The sequence below is a fragment of the Lontra canadensis genome, unplaced genomic scaffold (genome assembly GCF_010015895.1).
Source record: "Lontra canadensis isolate GAN:19392208 unplaced genomic scaffold, GSC_riverotter_1.0 scaffold9, whole genome shotgun sequence".
In the NCBI taxonomy this organism is placed as follows: Eukaryota; Metazoa; Chordata; class Mammalia; order Carnivora; family Mustelidae; genus Lontra; species Lontra canadensis.
The window spans coordinates 10,959,033-10,972,128 of record NW_022631003.1 but is presented as its reverse complement, the minus strand read 5'-3'; the positions used below and the strand labels follow the sequence as shown (position 1 = coordinate 10,972,128).

Here is a 13,096-nt window from a genome sequence, read left to right as displayed (position 1 = left end):
ATTTCCTTTTCCTCTTGGACACACGCTAGGCTACATTTCCCAGTCTCCCCGGCAGTGAAATGTAGCCATTTAACTGTGTTCCTGCCAGTGGAATGTGGAGGGGGAAGTGATGTGTCTACTTTCGGGTCTGGTCATCTTCCCCAACCCCATGACCTCTAGTCTCTGGGGAAATGGACAGAGTTCTGAGGACCTAGAGGAAGGAAGAGCCACAGATGGTAGAAGCCTGGATCCCTGACTTACTGCTCGGGAAAGAACCAACCCCAGAGCTGTCTAATCTGGAATCTCTATGCTGCCTGTTGGATAAGCAGGAAATAAGTCAGTCTGATCTGACTAATACAACTGCAACTCACTGGGAAATGGGTGCAAGGCCCTTCTCAACCCTCTCCTCAGCTTTCTTGTTATTTCTCCTTCCTTACTCCAACAGGGATACATTGCGGTGTATTATCAGGGATGGATTAGAAGCTGGAGGCTTCAAGATGTAAGCTAATGGCAGAGCTAGAGCCAGAATCTAGGTCCTCTGATTCCCAAGCTAAGCTTTTCCCCCACCCCCAATGACACTACACCAATGGCTGGTGCCCAGAAGCACTGAAAAAGAAGGAAGGTATCAGGAAGAAGGATGTAGGTAATAATGTCAGCTGCCACAGAATGAGAAAAATGGCACATCTCAGTGAATTTCTACCAAAACTATGAACTATCTTTTCAATGACTTAGTTGCATTTCTGGGAGAGCTAATGAAGTTAATGTTCTTTGGGTTCATTAAGTAGATAAGATTCATGATTTTTAAAAAGGGACATATCTATGACGTCTGCAGCTGATAGAATCTAAGCATCAGTATCCGAGCATCAGAAATACAAGAGAAGCCTGAAATCCAACTTATAATCATATAGAATTAAATAGGCAAATTCACTGACCTGATTCTGTGTTCATTAATAATTATCAAAGCTTCTACCAAATGCATTTAATTTTTTTCTTTTTAAGAAACTGGAACATAAATTTTATACTGTTTATTTATATTCTTTCTTGGTCTTGTGTAGAAAATTATATTTCTTTCTTTGGTGCCAGTCCTGTCTGACACAGGTAACTGTATACCACTTGTTTGTTCAATTAGCTCTTTGACCCATTTGTGACTGTGATCTCTTCAAGGTCAGGAAACATTGTTAGGTGGTTATAGTATTAACTTGTTTAATGTTGCTTCTGAAAATATATGTGATTTGGGGATTTTATTAACTCCACTTTGGACCATAGAAGTTGGAGATCATTTCCTTACTATGTCTTGAAACAAAAATAGGAAAGGGAGTGGAATATACTTTTTTTAAAAAAGTCTCACTTCTTGTTTATCTTAACTGGGAAATAAACATTAAGGAAATCATCAACTGAATGAGGGGATAAGCCTAGGTGTCAAATGACTACTATGTTACCACAACGGTTTTTCTAGAAGTTCTGACACCTTTATGGGAGATTTTAGAAAATTCAGAATTTATTCTACCTACCCTCACTCCACCCTCAATTTCCATTCCTAGGAGAGCAACATATATGGATGGTTGGTATTGAAACCTGATTTCTAGGAAAGTCAAAACTGGATCTGTTTTTAGGGTGCTTCAAAACATCTTAGAATATACTCTGGAGTTTCCATGTGCTCTTCTTACCTGTCCTTCCCTCCACCACCACTTGTCGGGATGAGATCCCGCCGCTTACTGTTGTTACCACCACAGAGTAGAGGCTGCCTGATTTGAGGGAGTGGAAGCTATATCTGCTGGTCTCACTGGAGACACTTTCATTTTTGATGACCACGTTTTCATGGATCAGTAAGACTTGGTAGAATTCTATGTCTCCCAGGGCGTGGGTCCAGTTAGTAAACAGACTGCTGGTTGTTCCTTGGTTGGCCACATACAAGCCAGTCACTTGGGCAGGCACTGGAACACAGTAGACAAAGAGAAGAAGGAAAAAAACAACAACAACACAGATATAGCAAATGAGTCAAAAGTATAGCAAAATGAGTCAAAAGTAGAGACAGTCTTAAAGATGCTAAAAATATATCTATATTTTTTTGCTATAGACTCTCAACTCTATTTCCTGCGGCATATGGCAAACTACTCCCATACAGAAGCTGCTTATATGGGAAATCAAAATTGCTTCAGATCCACGGATGAGATGATGCTTCCTATTAAGTAGTTTTGAACTTACATTTTCAATAATGAAAGAATGTTATTTTTTAATATTGTTTACTTTAGGGCGCCTGGGTGGCTCAGTGGGTTAAGCTGCTGCCTTCGGCTCAGGTCATGATCTCAGGGTCCTGGGATCGAGTCCCGCATTGGGCTGTCTGCTGAGCAGGGAGCCTGCTTCTCTCTCTCTCTCTGCCTGCCTCTCTGTCTACTTGTGATCTCTCTCTGTCAAATCAATAAATAAAATCTTTAAAAAAAATTAAAAAAAATATTGTTTACTTTATGGGATTTTATCTATCATTATCCCATGAGAACTGAGAGCCTCATTACCTACCTAAGCTGATGGTTGTTACGGGGTGGTATTGGGAATCCCTTCCACCTGATGATTAGGTTGTAGTTTAGAAAACTGGTTAATTCTTTGGCACATTCTCAACAGCACCATTATTATTATACGGAAGATGCTACAATAGTATACATTATATTATCCTATAAGAATAGTAATAATAATAATAGTGATAACCATAACAACTAGTAGGGATAAATGAGTGATAACTATGTGCCAGTTATGGACTCAATGGTTTTTAGAAATTATATTATTTGATACTCATTCAAAAGTCTATAAATTTGACTTTGTTATTTCTCTTTAGAGGAAACCAAAGACCATATGATGTAAATAACTTAGCCTATCTATTATCAGAGTGCTAACAAATAGTCATACGGAGTCCAAAGCCTGATCTGCCTAAACTGTGAGCCTGTGTCCTTTTCCTAATTAGCAACTATTGTGATTTCTAATCTATCCATTAAAAAAATATCTTACATAGATCTTGAAGCTGGCACTTGATCAGTTATATCTTCTTTGTGCCTCTTCCCTGAATTATGGTAATTAAAAGGATTGGGACTTTGGCACAATCCTTCTCAGAAAATTGTTGACTTTTGGAGTAAGATACAAATACACTCATTAAAAAGACACTACTGTATGGGGATCAGAAAATTCAATTCTCATTCTAAATTTCACATGGAGAGCAAAGGAATTAATATGGAAATAATTTGGAAAAAGAAGAACAAAGTTGGAGGAGTAACAACATCTGATCTCAAGACTTACTAGAAAGCTACAATAATGAAGGCAGTCTGATACTGGCAAAAAGATAAACACATAGATCGATGGAACAGAAATCAGAATCCAGAAATAGACCAACACATACAGAGTCAATTGATTTTTTACAGAGATGTGAGGGCAATTTTGTGGAGGAAGAATAGTTTTCTTCAACAAATAGGGCTGGAATTATTAGTCATCCATATACAAAGAAATAAACCTTAACCCAAATCTCACAGACATATAGAAATGAACTCAAGATGGATTATGCACCTCCATTGAAACCTAAAGTTATAAAAGTTTTAAGGGAAAATCTTTGTGACTTCGTGTAAGGCAAAGATTTCTTCAATATGACACCAAAAGCATAGTCTATGAAAGAAAAAAACTGATAAATCAGACACCAGAATTAAAAATCCATGATCTGCAAAATACACAAATAAATTAATCAAAAGACAAGCCACGGCCTGAGAGAAAGCATTTCAACACACATTTCTGACAATGGACTAATATCTGAAATATAAAGAATTCTCAAAATTCAATGATAAAAACAAACAACCTCACAAAAAATGAACAAATATTTGAAAATATGTTGTCCCCTATAGAGGATAAATGAAGGCATAAGCATGTGAAAAGTTGCTCAAAACTATTAGGAATTAGTGAAAGGTAAATTAAAACTACACGAGTACCACTACATGCTTATTAGAATGGTTAAAAAACAAAACAAAACACTTGTAATACCAAGGGCTGTTGAGATTATGGAGAAACTAATTTCATATATTGCTGGTGGGAATGTAACATTTTAAAACCATTCTGGAAAACAGTTTGGTAGTTTCTTACAAAGTTAAAAATACACTTACTATATGACCCAGCAATGTGAATGTTCGGAATGATGAAAATGATCTTAAGACTAAAAGAGTGTCTTGGACTTAGACAACAGGATTGAACTTCTGAAGATTTTAGATATTATAGTTATCAGATATAGAAGTTAAAATAAAAATGGTTTATTTGCTAATGGCAATAAAGGAAGATAATGGAAATATGACTAAAGAGCAACAGAGCACAAAACTGATTTGGAAAGAGAGCCAAAAAGAATGTTTAAAAGTGAAGAAATAAACAAGTAAAATTTAAAACTCAATGGATGGATTTTAAAAAGATTAGACAGAGCTAAAGAAAGAATTTGGGAACTAAAACACAGGGCTGAGGAAATTATTCAGACTATAGCCCAGAGAGCAAATACAAGGAAAATATGAATATATATATATATGTAGATATATATATATTCTAGACTACTAGAGGGAGAATAGAAAGGGACTGGAGAAAAGGCAAGAGGTAATGTCAAAGAACTAATGGCTGAGAATTTCCAGGGTTGATGAAAGATACTAATCTACAAGTACAGAAATCATCATAATCTTAACCAAGATAGAGGCATCTATGTCTAGGTTATCACTGTAAACAACAGAACACTAAAGGCAAAGAGTAAATCTTAAAAGCAGTCATAGTAAACAGACTACCCAGAGAGAAACAGAAATTAGACTGATGTCTGACTTTTCAACAGCAAGAATAAATGCCAGATGGACTACAATATCTTCAATGTGAGAAAATAATATCTTCAGTGAGAGAAAATAACTTTCTTTCTTTCTTTCTTTCTTTTTTTTTTTTGAAAATAACTTTAGACATAGAATTGTAACCCAGAGAAAATATCTTTCAAGTTTGAAAGCTATATAAAGACATACACAGAAAAACAAAAGTGTAAAGAGTTCATCCCTAAAAACTCTAATAAAGACATTTGGGGGCACCTGGGTGGCTCAGTTGGTTAAGTGTCTGCTTATGACCCTCATGATCCTGGGGTTCTGGGATCAAACTCCACATCGGGCCCCCTGCTCATCGGGCTCTGTCTCCCTCCGCCCCTCCTCCACTCAGATTGTTCTCTCTCTCTCTCAAAAAATAAATAAAATCCTTAAAAAAAAGAAAGAAAGAAAGAAAGAAAGAAAGAGAAATTTGAAGACTCTTCTCCAAAATGAAGGAAAGTAATCTCAAATGGAACTTGTGAGATACAGGAAGGAAAGATGAGAAGATAAGTGGTAATTTTTTGTGGGGTTAAAAAGGAGAGAGAAATAAAATACAGAACAATAATATATAAATTGGAAAAAGGGAGTCTTTGATGATGATTTTGCTTCCTATTTCTGAGAGAAGAAGAGCATTATCAAAGAATAATTGCCACCACTACATCTACTTACTGGTATATTCATCCAAAACTCTTTTTTCTTTGAGCTGATCCTAAAGTTAAACTACTCGTGTTCCTTTCTAAAGCCAATTCCTTTACTTGTGCTCTAGATCCCACAGCTTGCTTACTCATAGAATAAGTACAGCCATTCTTCCTCTCTCTTTATATTATCACCATTTCTTTCTCTTCTAGAACATTCCTATCAGCATAAAACTTGTTATTTCTTCTATCCTTAAATAAAATCCTCCTTTCAAACAGACCTTCTCTTTCAGATCATGCCCTATTTCTCTGCTTTCTTTTGCAGCAAAATATCCTTGGAAAAGTTGTTCTCTGCTTCTATTTCAAAATAAAACCAAACAAATTAAAAACCAAACAAAACAACTACCAAGAGTTGAAATAAGTGTAATAGAAAACAAACAATAGGAAACATTCATAAAACAATGACCAGTACATAATAGGCATTCAGTGAACATTTGTAATTCAAACATTAAACAATTCAGTAGTCAGGATACTTTTTAAAGTTTAAAACTTATAAAAAAAATTACCTGTTCTTCCTTTAGTTGAAGATGAATTTTTTAAGTCTCCACTAATACTGGTGACTGTAGCTACGTATTTTCGTCCAGGCACCAGGTCAGTAAAAGTGAATTCTTTGGCATCTTTGGGGAGTGACTTGTGGATGAGTAAGAGGTCTCTGTCAGCTAGTGAAATGATGTATTTCTCCCATTCTGCTACAGGGGTCTGCCACATGATGCCCAAAGAGGTTTCATTGGCATGTTTGACACGAAGCTGGAGGACAGCCAGGGGGACTAAGGAAAAAGCAATGGAGACTGCGTCATTGACTTGCCTCAGAAACACTCAAGAATTTCTTAGAGAGCTGTTCTCTTCCAACCACAGGAGTGTTCCAGTTCAGCATTTCTTTTCTGAAAGTATATGAGCTCTCAGGGGGTGGGGGGGGGGCTAATCTCAAAAATTGTGTGTGTGTGTGTGTGTGTGTGTGTGTGTGTGTGTGTTTAAAAGATTTTATTTTTAAGTAATCTCTCACACCCAACGTGGGGCTTGAACTCACAGCCAAGAGGTCAAGAGTTGAGTGCTTCACTGACTGAATCAGCCAGGCACACCAAATTTTGTTTATATAACCTATCCAGAAAGGAGGATTCAAAAGAATACACTGGAAAATGCTTTCCTGGGTCATTTATTTTTGATCACATATTACCTCGAGTGTTTATTTCTTCATATGAATTCTATGATATGAAAATACTTAATTCAATCATATCCACAAAACCACTGAGAAAGGTCCACATTTGACTATATAGATGAAATTAGGAGTATTTTTTACCCTGTTAGATTGGAAAGACAAAGTCCTTCCCTTTTTCTCTGGGTTTCCAACTTACTCTGGAACATTTCTGAGAAGTGGACACCGATGTATCCATGAAAGGGAAAACAATAATAGTATAGCTGGCAAGCAAGAATAGTATCTGATTAAAGGTTCCCATTATCCAAAGAATTGAAATTGTTTCCATTTCTCTAAAAGGTTTCATTACAATTTCTAGGACACATTGCTAAGAGTAAAGTACTAGTCCCATAAGACAATAGGGAAACAAAATTATGGAAGAACAAAGTGTGTAAAATTATATTGATTTCTACATTAAAGAAATTTTCTGTAATTCCGTTCTGAGTCCTGAAATCTGTATCTTCCTTCTTTAATATATTGAAATCAATTGGATTGTTACATCAAAGCCTACTTCAACTAACCTTATTCACCTAGAGGTACAATTTAAGAAAAGTTCTCCTGATAATTATGCCAACTGCTGAGAGCCCCTACTGTTTCTTGACACTATTCCAAGTTATTTGAGGTGAATGAGATAAAATATGGGAAAGAACATAGATACTTGTCCTGTAAAATGCTGAAATGAGCTTGGTTTAAGCTTAAATAGGCCTTTGATCATTATCTAAGGGATATTAATATTTAGAAAATGAAGATATGACTGGAGGACCCAGTTGGCAAGCTAAGGATATCTTGATCTTCTTCTTTGACATTCTTCTAAGAAGAACATTGAATCAAAGTAGTTATTTCCTTATCATCAGGCAAGACTAAGAGAGAAGATATTTGAATTTCACTCCAAGTATGGAGTATTCCATGTCATAGGAATGTTGAGTTTGGAAGGACAATTCTCTTATTTGAGAGTTGAGCAAACAGTCTCAGAGGGGTTGTGACTTCCCCAAGGAGTTACAGTATAGTGGTGACAGTCAGAATACCAAGACCCATGTCTCGGGATCCCCATTCTCTTCTACCCTAAAATCCAAATATATTCCACTTCCCTTTAATAACCTTTCTTTGGACCATGAAATTCCCTCATTAGTCAACATCAGGTCAAAGCAATGGTTTTCTAACACTGATCACTAGCAAAAAACTGTCAACTATCTTCTTTTGTGGGAAGAATTCTCCAATTATTATTCTTTTGGTGTTTAAAATGTCTTTCTTTTCATAAAATAATGGATTTATTAGTGGAAGCAATTTTTAATGTTCTAATTTGACAAAATTAAACATTACCAAAACTAATTCAGTCTAAAAGTCTATAATATCTCAAATTCAGGGAACATGGTGGGGGCGGGGGGAGGCACTGACAGCTACCTGGGTTTCTTGGGAGAGGGACCAAGTTAAGGTTCCAGCGTCATTAACACCTTTGTATTTGCTTACCTGTCCTGCCTTGGGAGCGCTTAGAATTCTTCAGATTTCCACTCTCAACACTGACTTCTACTTCATACTGTCTTCCCGGTATGAGCCCCAAATCATCTATGGTGTAGAGTGTCTCCTCCTTTCCCACGGTGATGTTGAGCAGTACCACAGAATCATTGAAGAGCAGGATACGATAGTGCTCCCAGTCTCCAGCAGGGGGCGACCAGCTCACTACTAGGGACCTTATCGAACCATTGCTGTTTACCTCCAGGTTCCCAACTTTGTCTGGAACTAAACGGTGAAATGATGTCAAAAAGGAGATTCTAAAAACCAAAAGTAAGGATACTGATTCACTTTTCATGGGCAACAGTAGATAAGAGACCTAATAGCTGCAGTTCAAAACATTTCTATTTGTGGATTGCAAATGAGTATTTTTTCCTCATTTTGGAGACATCAGACACTCAAGAAATATATGCTAAAATCATCTTAGTAATATATCAGTAATGGATCTTCTGTAACACTGTTAATAACCTAGCAATATGACCGCTGTGTTTTATTGACTGCACACCAGCCCTAGAGACAATATTGATGTTGCCTCTAATGATGTTGACATTGATGGATGTGGTGTCTTTTGGTAGAGACACTGCATGTCGTGGTCATGAAAGAGTCCTTCCTTTATCAACTGACAAGATTAATCTTCTTGCAAGGTAGCTCTGGTCTAATTATTCATTTGCTTAAAAGCATGTAAGTTCTCTCCATTAATTACAGAATAAAACATCAAATCCTGGGTCTGGCATCTGTAGCTTTCCAAAATCAGACCCCATATCCTTCTGGTCTTAATTCTGACTAGTCCCTGCAGCCACCCACCCTGCTTCTGCACTCTCTCCCATACTGGCCTCCAGGTGCATGTTCTGCAGACCTGTAAATATACTGGGGCCTTCTTCCTCCATGCCTTTGCTTATACTACTCCTTCCACCTCAAATGCCCTTCCCTCTTTGCCCTCTTCCCTTGCCAAGAGCCTCACAATTTTTAGGTCCAGTTAAAACCCATTTCCTCCAAGAAGTCTTTACTGGTCTTCTGAACAAGAATTTTGCTCTCTTGTTTTTCAGACCATATGGCTCTTACTTGGAATCTCTAACAGCACAGAGAATGGACCCTGGAATTAAACACTCTGGCTTAAATGCCAGCCCCACCATTCACTGGCTAGATGACTATGGACAAGTTATTTGAGCTCTCTGAATTATCTCTAAAATGATGATAATAACAGAACCTCTCTCATGGTAATGGTATCAAGTGTTTGGTTAGTGTCTGATACACGGCAACGCCAATGCAATTACTCTTATTAAAGTATACTGTTTTATTTTTTGTGTGTATAGTCTATATTTGTCTGATTAAAATATAACTTCCTTAAAAGCAAAGGCTGGCAAGGTAAATATTTCAGGCTTTCCAGGCCACATATGGTCTCTGTCTCATATTTATCTTTCTTTTTCCCTTAAAAAAAAACCTTTTATATGTAAAAAACACTCCTAGCTTGGGGCTACACAAATACAGGTTACAGGCCATATTTGGCAAAGGGTGTAGTTTGCAGAACTCTGACATTTTAACAACTTCCCAAACTCATAGCACAGTAATTTATACATAGAAGGGACTGGATAAATATTTAGTGACATAAATTAATAAAATAATTTGTGGAAAACATGGTTAAGTGCTAACTCACTCTCACTCTAGGAGCTAATCAGAAGTATTTTATTCCTTAGTATCGAAGCTAATGCATTTACACGACTTAAGTGGTGTGACATGAAACAGCACAGGGCAGAGCCAGTTTATGCACACCATTCAGGAAGCACTCCAAACACATTTGCTTAAATAACTCAGATGAATGCAATTAACCTTCTGTTTCATTCTGTATAGGGGGCCTGGCCCATGGGCAACCTCAGTCATGTAGACTACATTTCCCAAGTTGGAAAAGGAGTCTTCCTTATAACTTATTTTGTTCTAAGATGGATCCGAGAATGATCTGGGCAGCCAAGGGATATTCTGGAGCCCTACACTCACCTGTTCTGCCCACTGCCATCTTCTGAGCAGACAATTCACCAGAGACACAGCTGATGGTAACTTGATAAAGACGTCCAGGGGTTAAGTCTTTAAATTGGGTTTCAGTAACCTGGGGTGCTAATGTTCTGGATTCCTTGATAGTCCCTTGGTGAAACAGGGTAATGTTGTAGGAATCCACATTGCCAGAAGGTCTTTGCCACCTGACTTTTAGAGAGGTCAAAGTGCCATCATTTGTCACCTTTAGATTTGAGACTTCCATGGGGGCTAGGTAGAAGAAAGGAAAAGACATTTTAACTCAGGACATAGTACCTGTCTTATTATGGCCAAATTTTGACCTGCATTTTAGTCCCTACAAGATTCACACCCTGCTCAGAAGAAAACAACAACTTCACAAGCAAAAAGAATACTGCAAAATCAAAGAAAGGCTGTCTGACTAGTGGAAAGAGCATAAACATGGGAGTCAGGAGACTGGATTCTGGCTCAGACTCGGCCATTAGTCACCTGGGCAACCCTGGACATTTCTGTCTACCTCACTGAGCCTAGGGATCCTTACCAGCAAATGAGGTCTTGGAATGCTCAGAGAAGTCTGTCATCTGCCTGATTCCTTCCCACCTTTATGTAGTTAATAATAGCAAGTACATAATAAATAATAAATAGATTGGTCAACACATTGGCTATCACAAAATTTTGCATGCTAAAAATATTTTATCTTTCATATAAAATCATGATAAGGTTATAGCTCAAGAGTTGTGTCATTATTTCATCAAAAGAAAAAGGAAACAAGATGAAACCAGAGGGGACACAAACCATAAGAAGTTCTTATCTCAGGAAACAAACTGAGGGTCGCTGGAGGGGAGGGGATTGGAGGGATGGAGCGGCTGGGTGATGGACATCGGGGAGGCTATGTGTTATGGTGAGTGCTGTGAATTCTCTAAGACTGATGAGTCACAGACCTGTACCCCTGAAGCAAATAATACATTATATGTTAACTTAAAAAAAGAAAAAGAAAATGATTACACAAGAAAGATACTTCAGTGACTATTTCTTCTACCTCTTGGCTATGTCACAATTTTGGGATTCACTAATAGCAAAATAAAAATATTTCATTTTAAAAATGGGCACAGCACACTGCTTTGCATAGGCCAGTGAGAAGTGTAAATTGCCCTTGCTATACATAAAGAAGTCTTAAGATATAAGGTACTTTTTAGGTGCCTGGGTAGCTCAGTCAGTTAAGCATCTGCCTTCAGCTCAGGTCATGTTCCCAGCGTCCTCGGATCAAGCCCTGCACTGGGATCCCTGATCAGTGGGGAGTTTGTTTCTCTCTCTCTACCTCTGATCCTCCATGCCATTCATGCTCGCTTTCTCTCAAGTAAATAAATAAGTTATTAAAAAAGAAAAGATATAAGGTACTTAAAAAAAAAAGATATTATTTTTAAGCAATCTCTATATCCAAGATGGGGTTTAAATTCACAACCCTGAGATCAAGAGTTGCATATTCCAACATCTGAGCCATCCAGGTGCCCCAACATACATATATGGTACATTTTTGTTGGGAATGGCTGTACATCTCTGAGGTGTGATATGAAGATATGTAAGTGTATAGGTGCCCCCCAAATATCTTTCCCATCAATCTCTTGTAGTTCTTTTTTTTTTTTAATCTCTTGTAGATCTAAGAGCTTCCCCTGCCAGAGTAATTTCTTTTTTTTTATTACTTTTTTTTAAGAATTTTATTTATTTATTTGACAGATCACAAGCAGGCAGAGAGGCAGGCAGAGAGAGAGAGAGGAGGAAGCAGGCTCCCCACTGAGCAGAGAGCCTGATGCGGGGCTCGATCCCAGGACACTGGGATCATGACCTGAGCCGAAGGCAGAGGCTTTAACCCACTGAGCCACCCAGGTGCCCCCAGAGTAATTTCTAAGGCTCTATACACTTAGAAGTTTTTCTTAAAATCAGATAGCTTACCGAGAGAGGGAATTTATTAACACATTAGACCCATCAGAAGCATTAGAATCTATTAGAATGTAAGTTCCATAAGGACAAAGACTTTGACCTTCTTGGGCACTATTATAGCCACGATGCCTAGCATATAGTTTATACTCAGTAGATAATGAATGAATGAATGAATGAATAATTCATGTCCACATTCATTTAGCACAGATTAGTTTGTCCAACTATGTTAGCATGTGAGAACAGCTCCTGTAGTATTGGGTCTCAGGACATGTTTTGTTGGATAGTACTGAGAAAAAGTCATCTTGGCTCATAGTGAGTGATGTCACAAAGGCAAGGGATGCTTATTTAAGAGAAGGAAGTAGAAATCTTTATCAAAAAGGTCAGAATACTAAAAAGATAAACTGAGATTATATCAATGGTTAGCTCTGCCATTTCAGGCTGGTCTAAAATTTAGAATACAAAAGAGTCCCTCTTCCTCTGAATAGAAAAGTGGATATTATCTTAAGGGCCTTCTATAATGTATGAATTTCAATTTGTCTCATAGTCAAATAACTTAATAAACCATGGTTATTAAACATTTTCGTGACATGAGCTTTACTTTGTTCAGCTAGTTAGTGGCACTTACCGGTCCTGGCCAGTTTCCATCTGTAGTTTTGCAGTCCTGCAGCCTCGGTCACAATGGTAAGGTTGTAGAGGTGGCCAGGGGTCAGTCCATGAAAACTATAGGAAGTAGCATATTTGTCTATGACACTGCTATGAACTAGGATGTCTTTATCCATCAGCATCAGCTGGTATCTTTCCACATTGCCAGAGCCATGGGACCAGGAAACCAGGAGGGAATTGGTTTTTGCTGAAATATTGATATCTTTCACTGGGGATGGCACTAGGAAAATAAAATGCATTTCCAAAGGGTCATTCATAATTTCCTTCAAGAA

General features: G+C 37.6%; 1 protein-coding gene across 2 annotated transcripts in view; it reads right to left on the bottom strand.

Moving 5' to 3' along the window:
• The window catches only part of PTPRB (protein tyrosine phosphatase receptor type B), a 109,709-nt gene that overhangs the window by 54,405 nt on the left and 42,208 nt on the right, over nucleotides 1-13,096 (bottom strand). For both annotated transcript variants that reach the window (XM_032854802.1, XM_032854803.1), the window contains 5 exons: nucleotides 12,787-13,044; nucleotides 10,212-10,475; nucleotides 8,178-8,447; nucleotides 6,025-6,285; nucleotides 1,647-1,913 (listed from right to left, as the gene is read on the bottom strand). In XM_032854802.1, coding sequence (XP_032710693.1) covers nucleotides 1,647-1,913; nucleotides 6,025-6,285; nucleotides 8,178-8,447; nucleotides 10,212-10,475; nucleotides 12,787-13,044 — 1,320 coding nt within the window. The remainder of the gene's footprint in view (nucleotides 1-1,646; nucleotides 1,914-6,024; nucleotides 6,286-8,177; nucleotides 8,448-10,211; nucleotides 10,476-12,786; nucleotides 13,045-13,096) is intronic.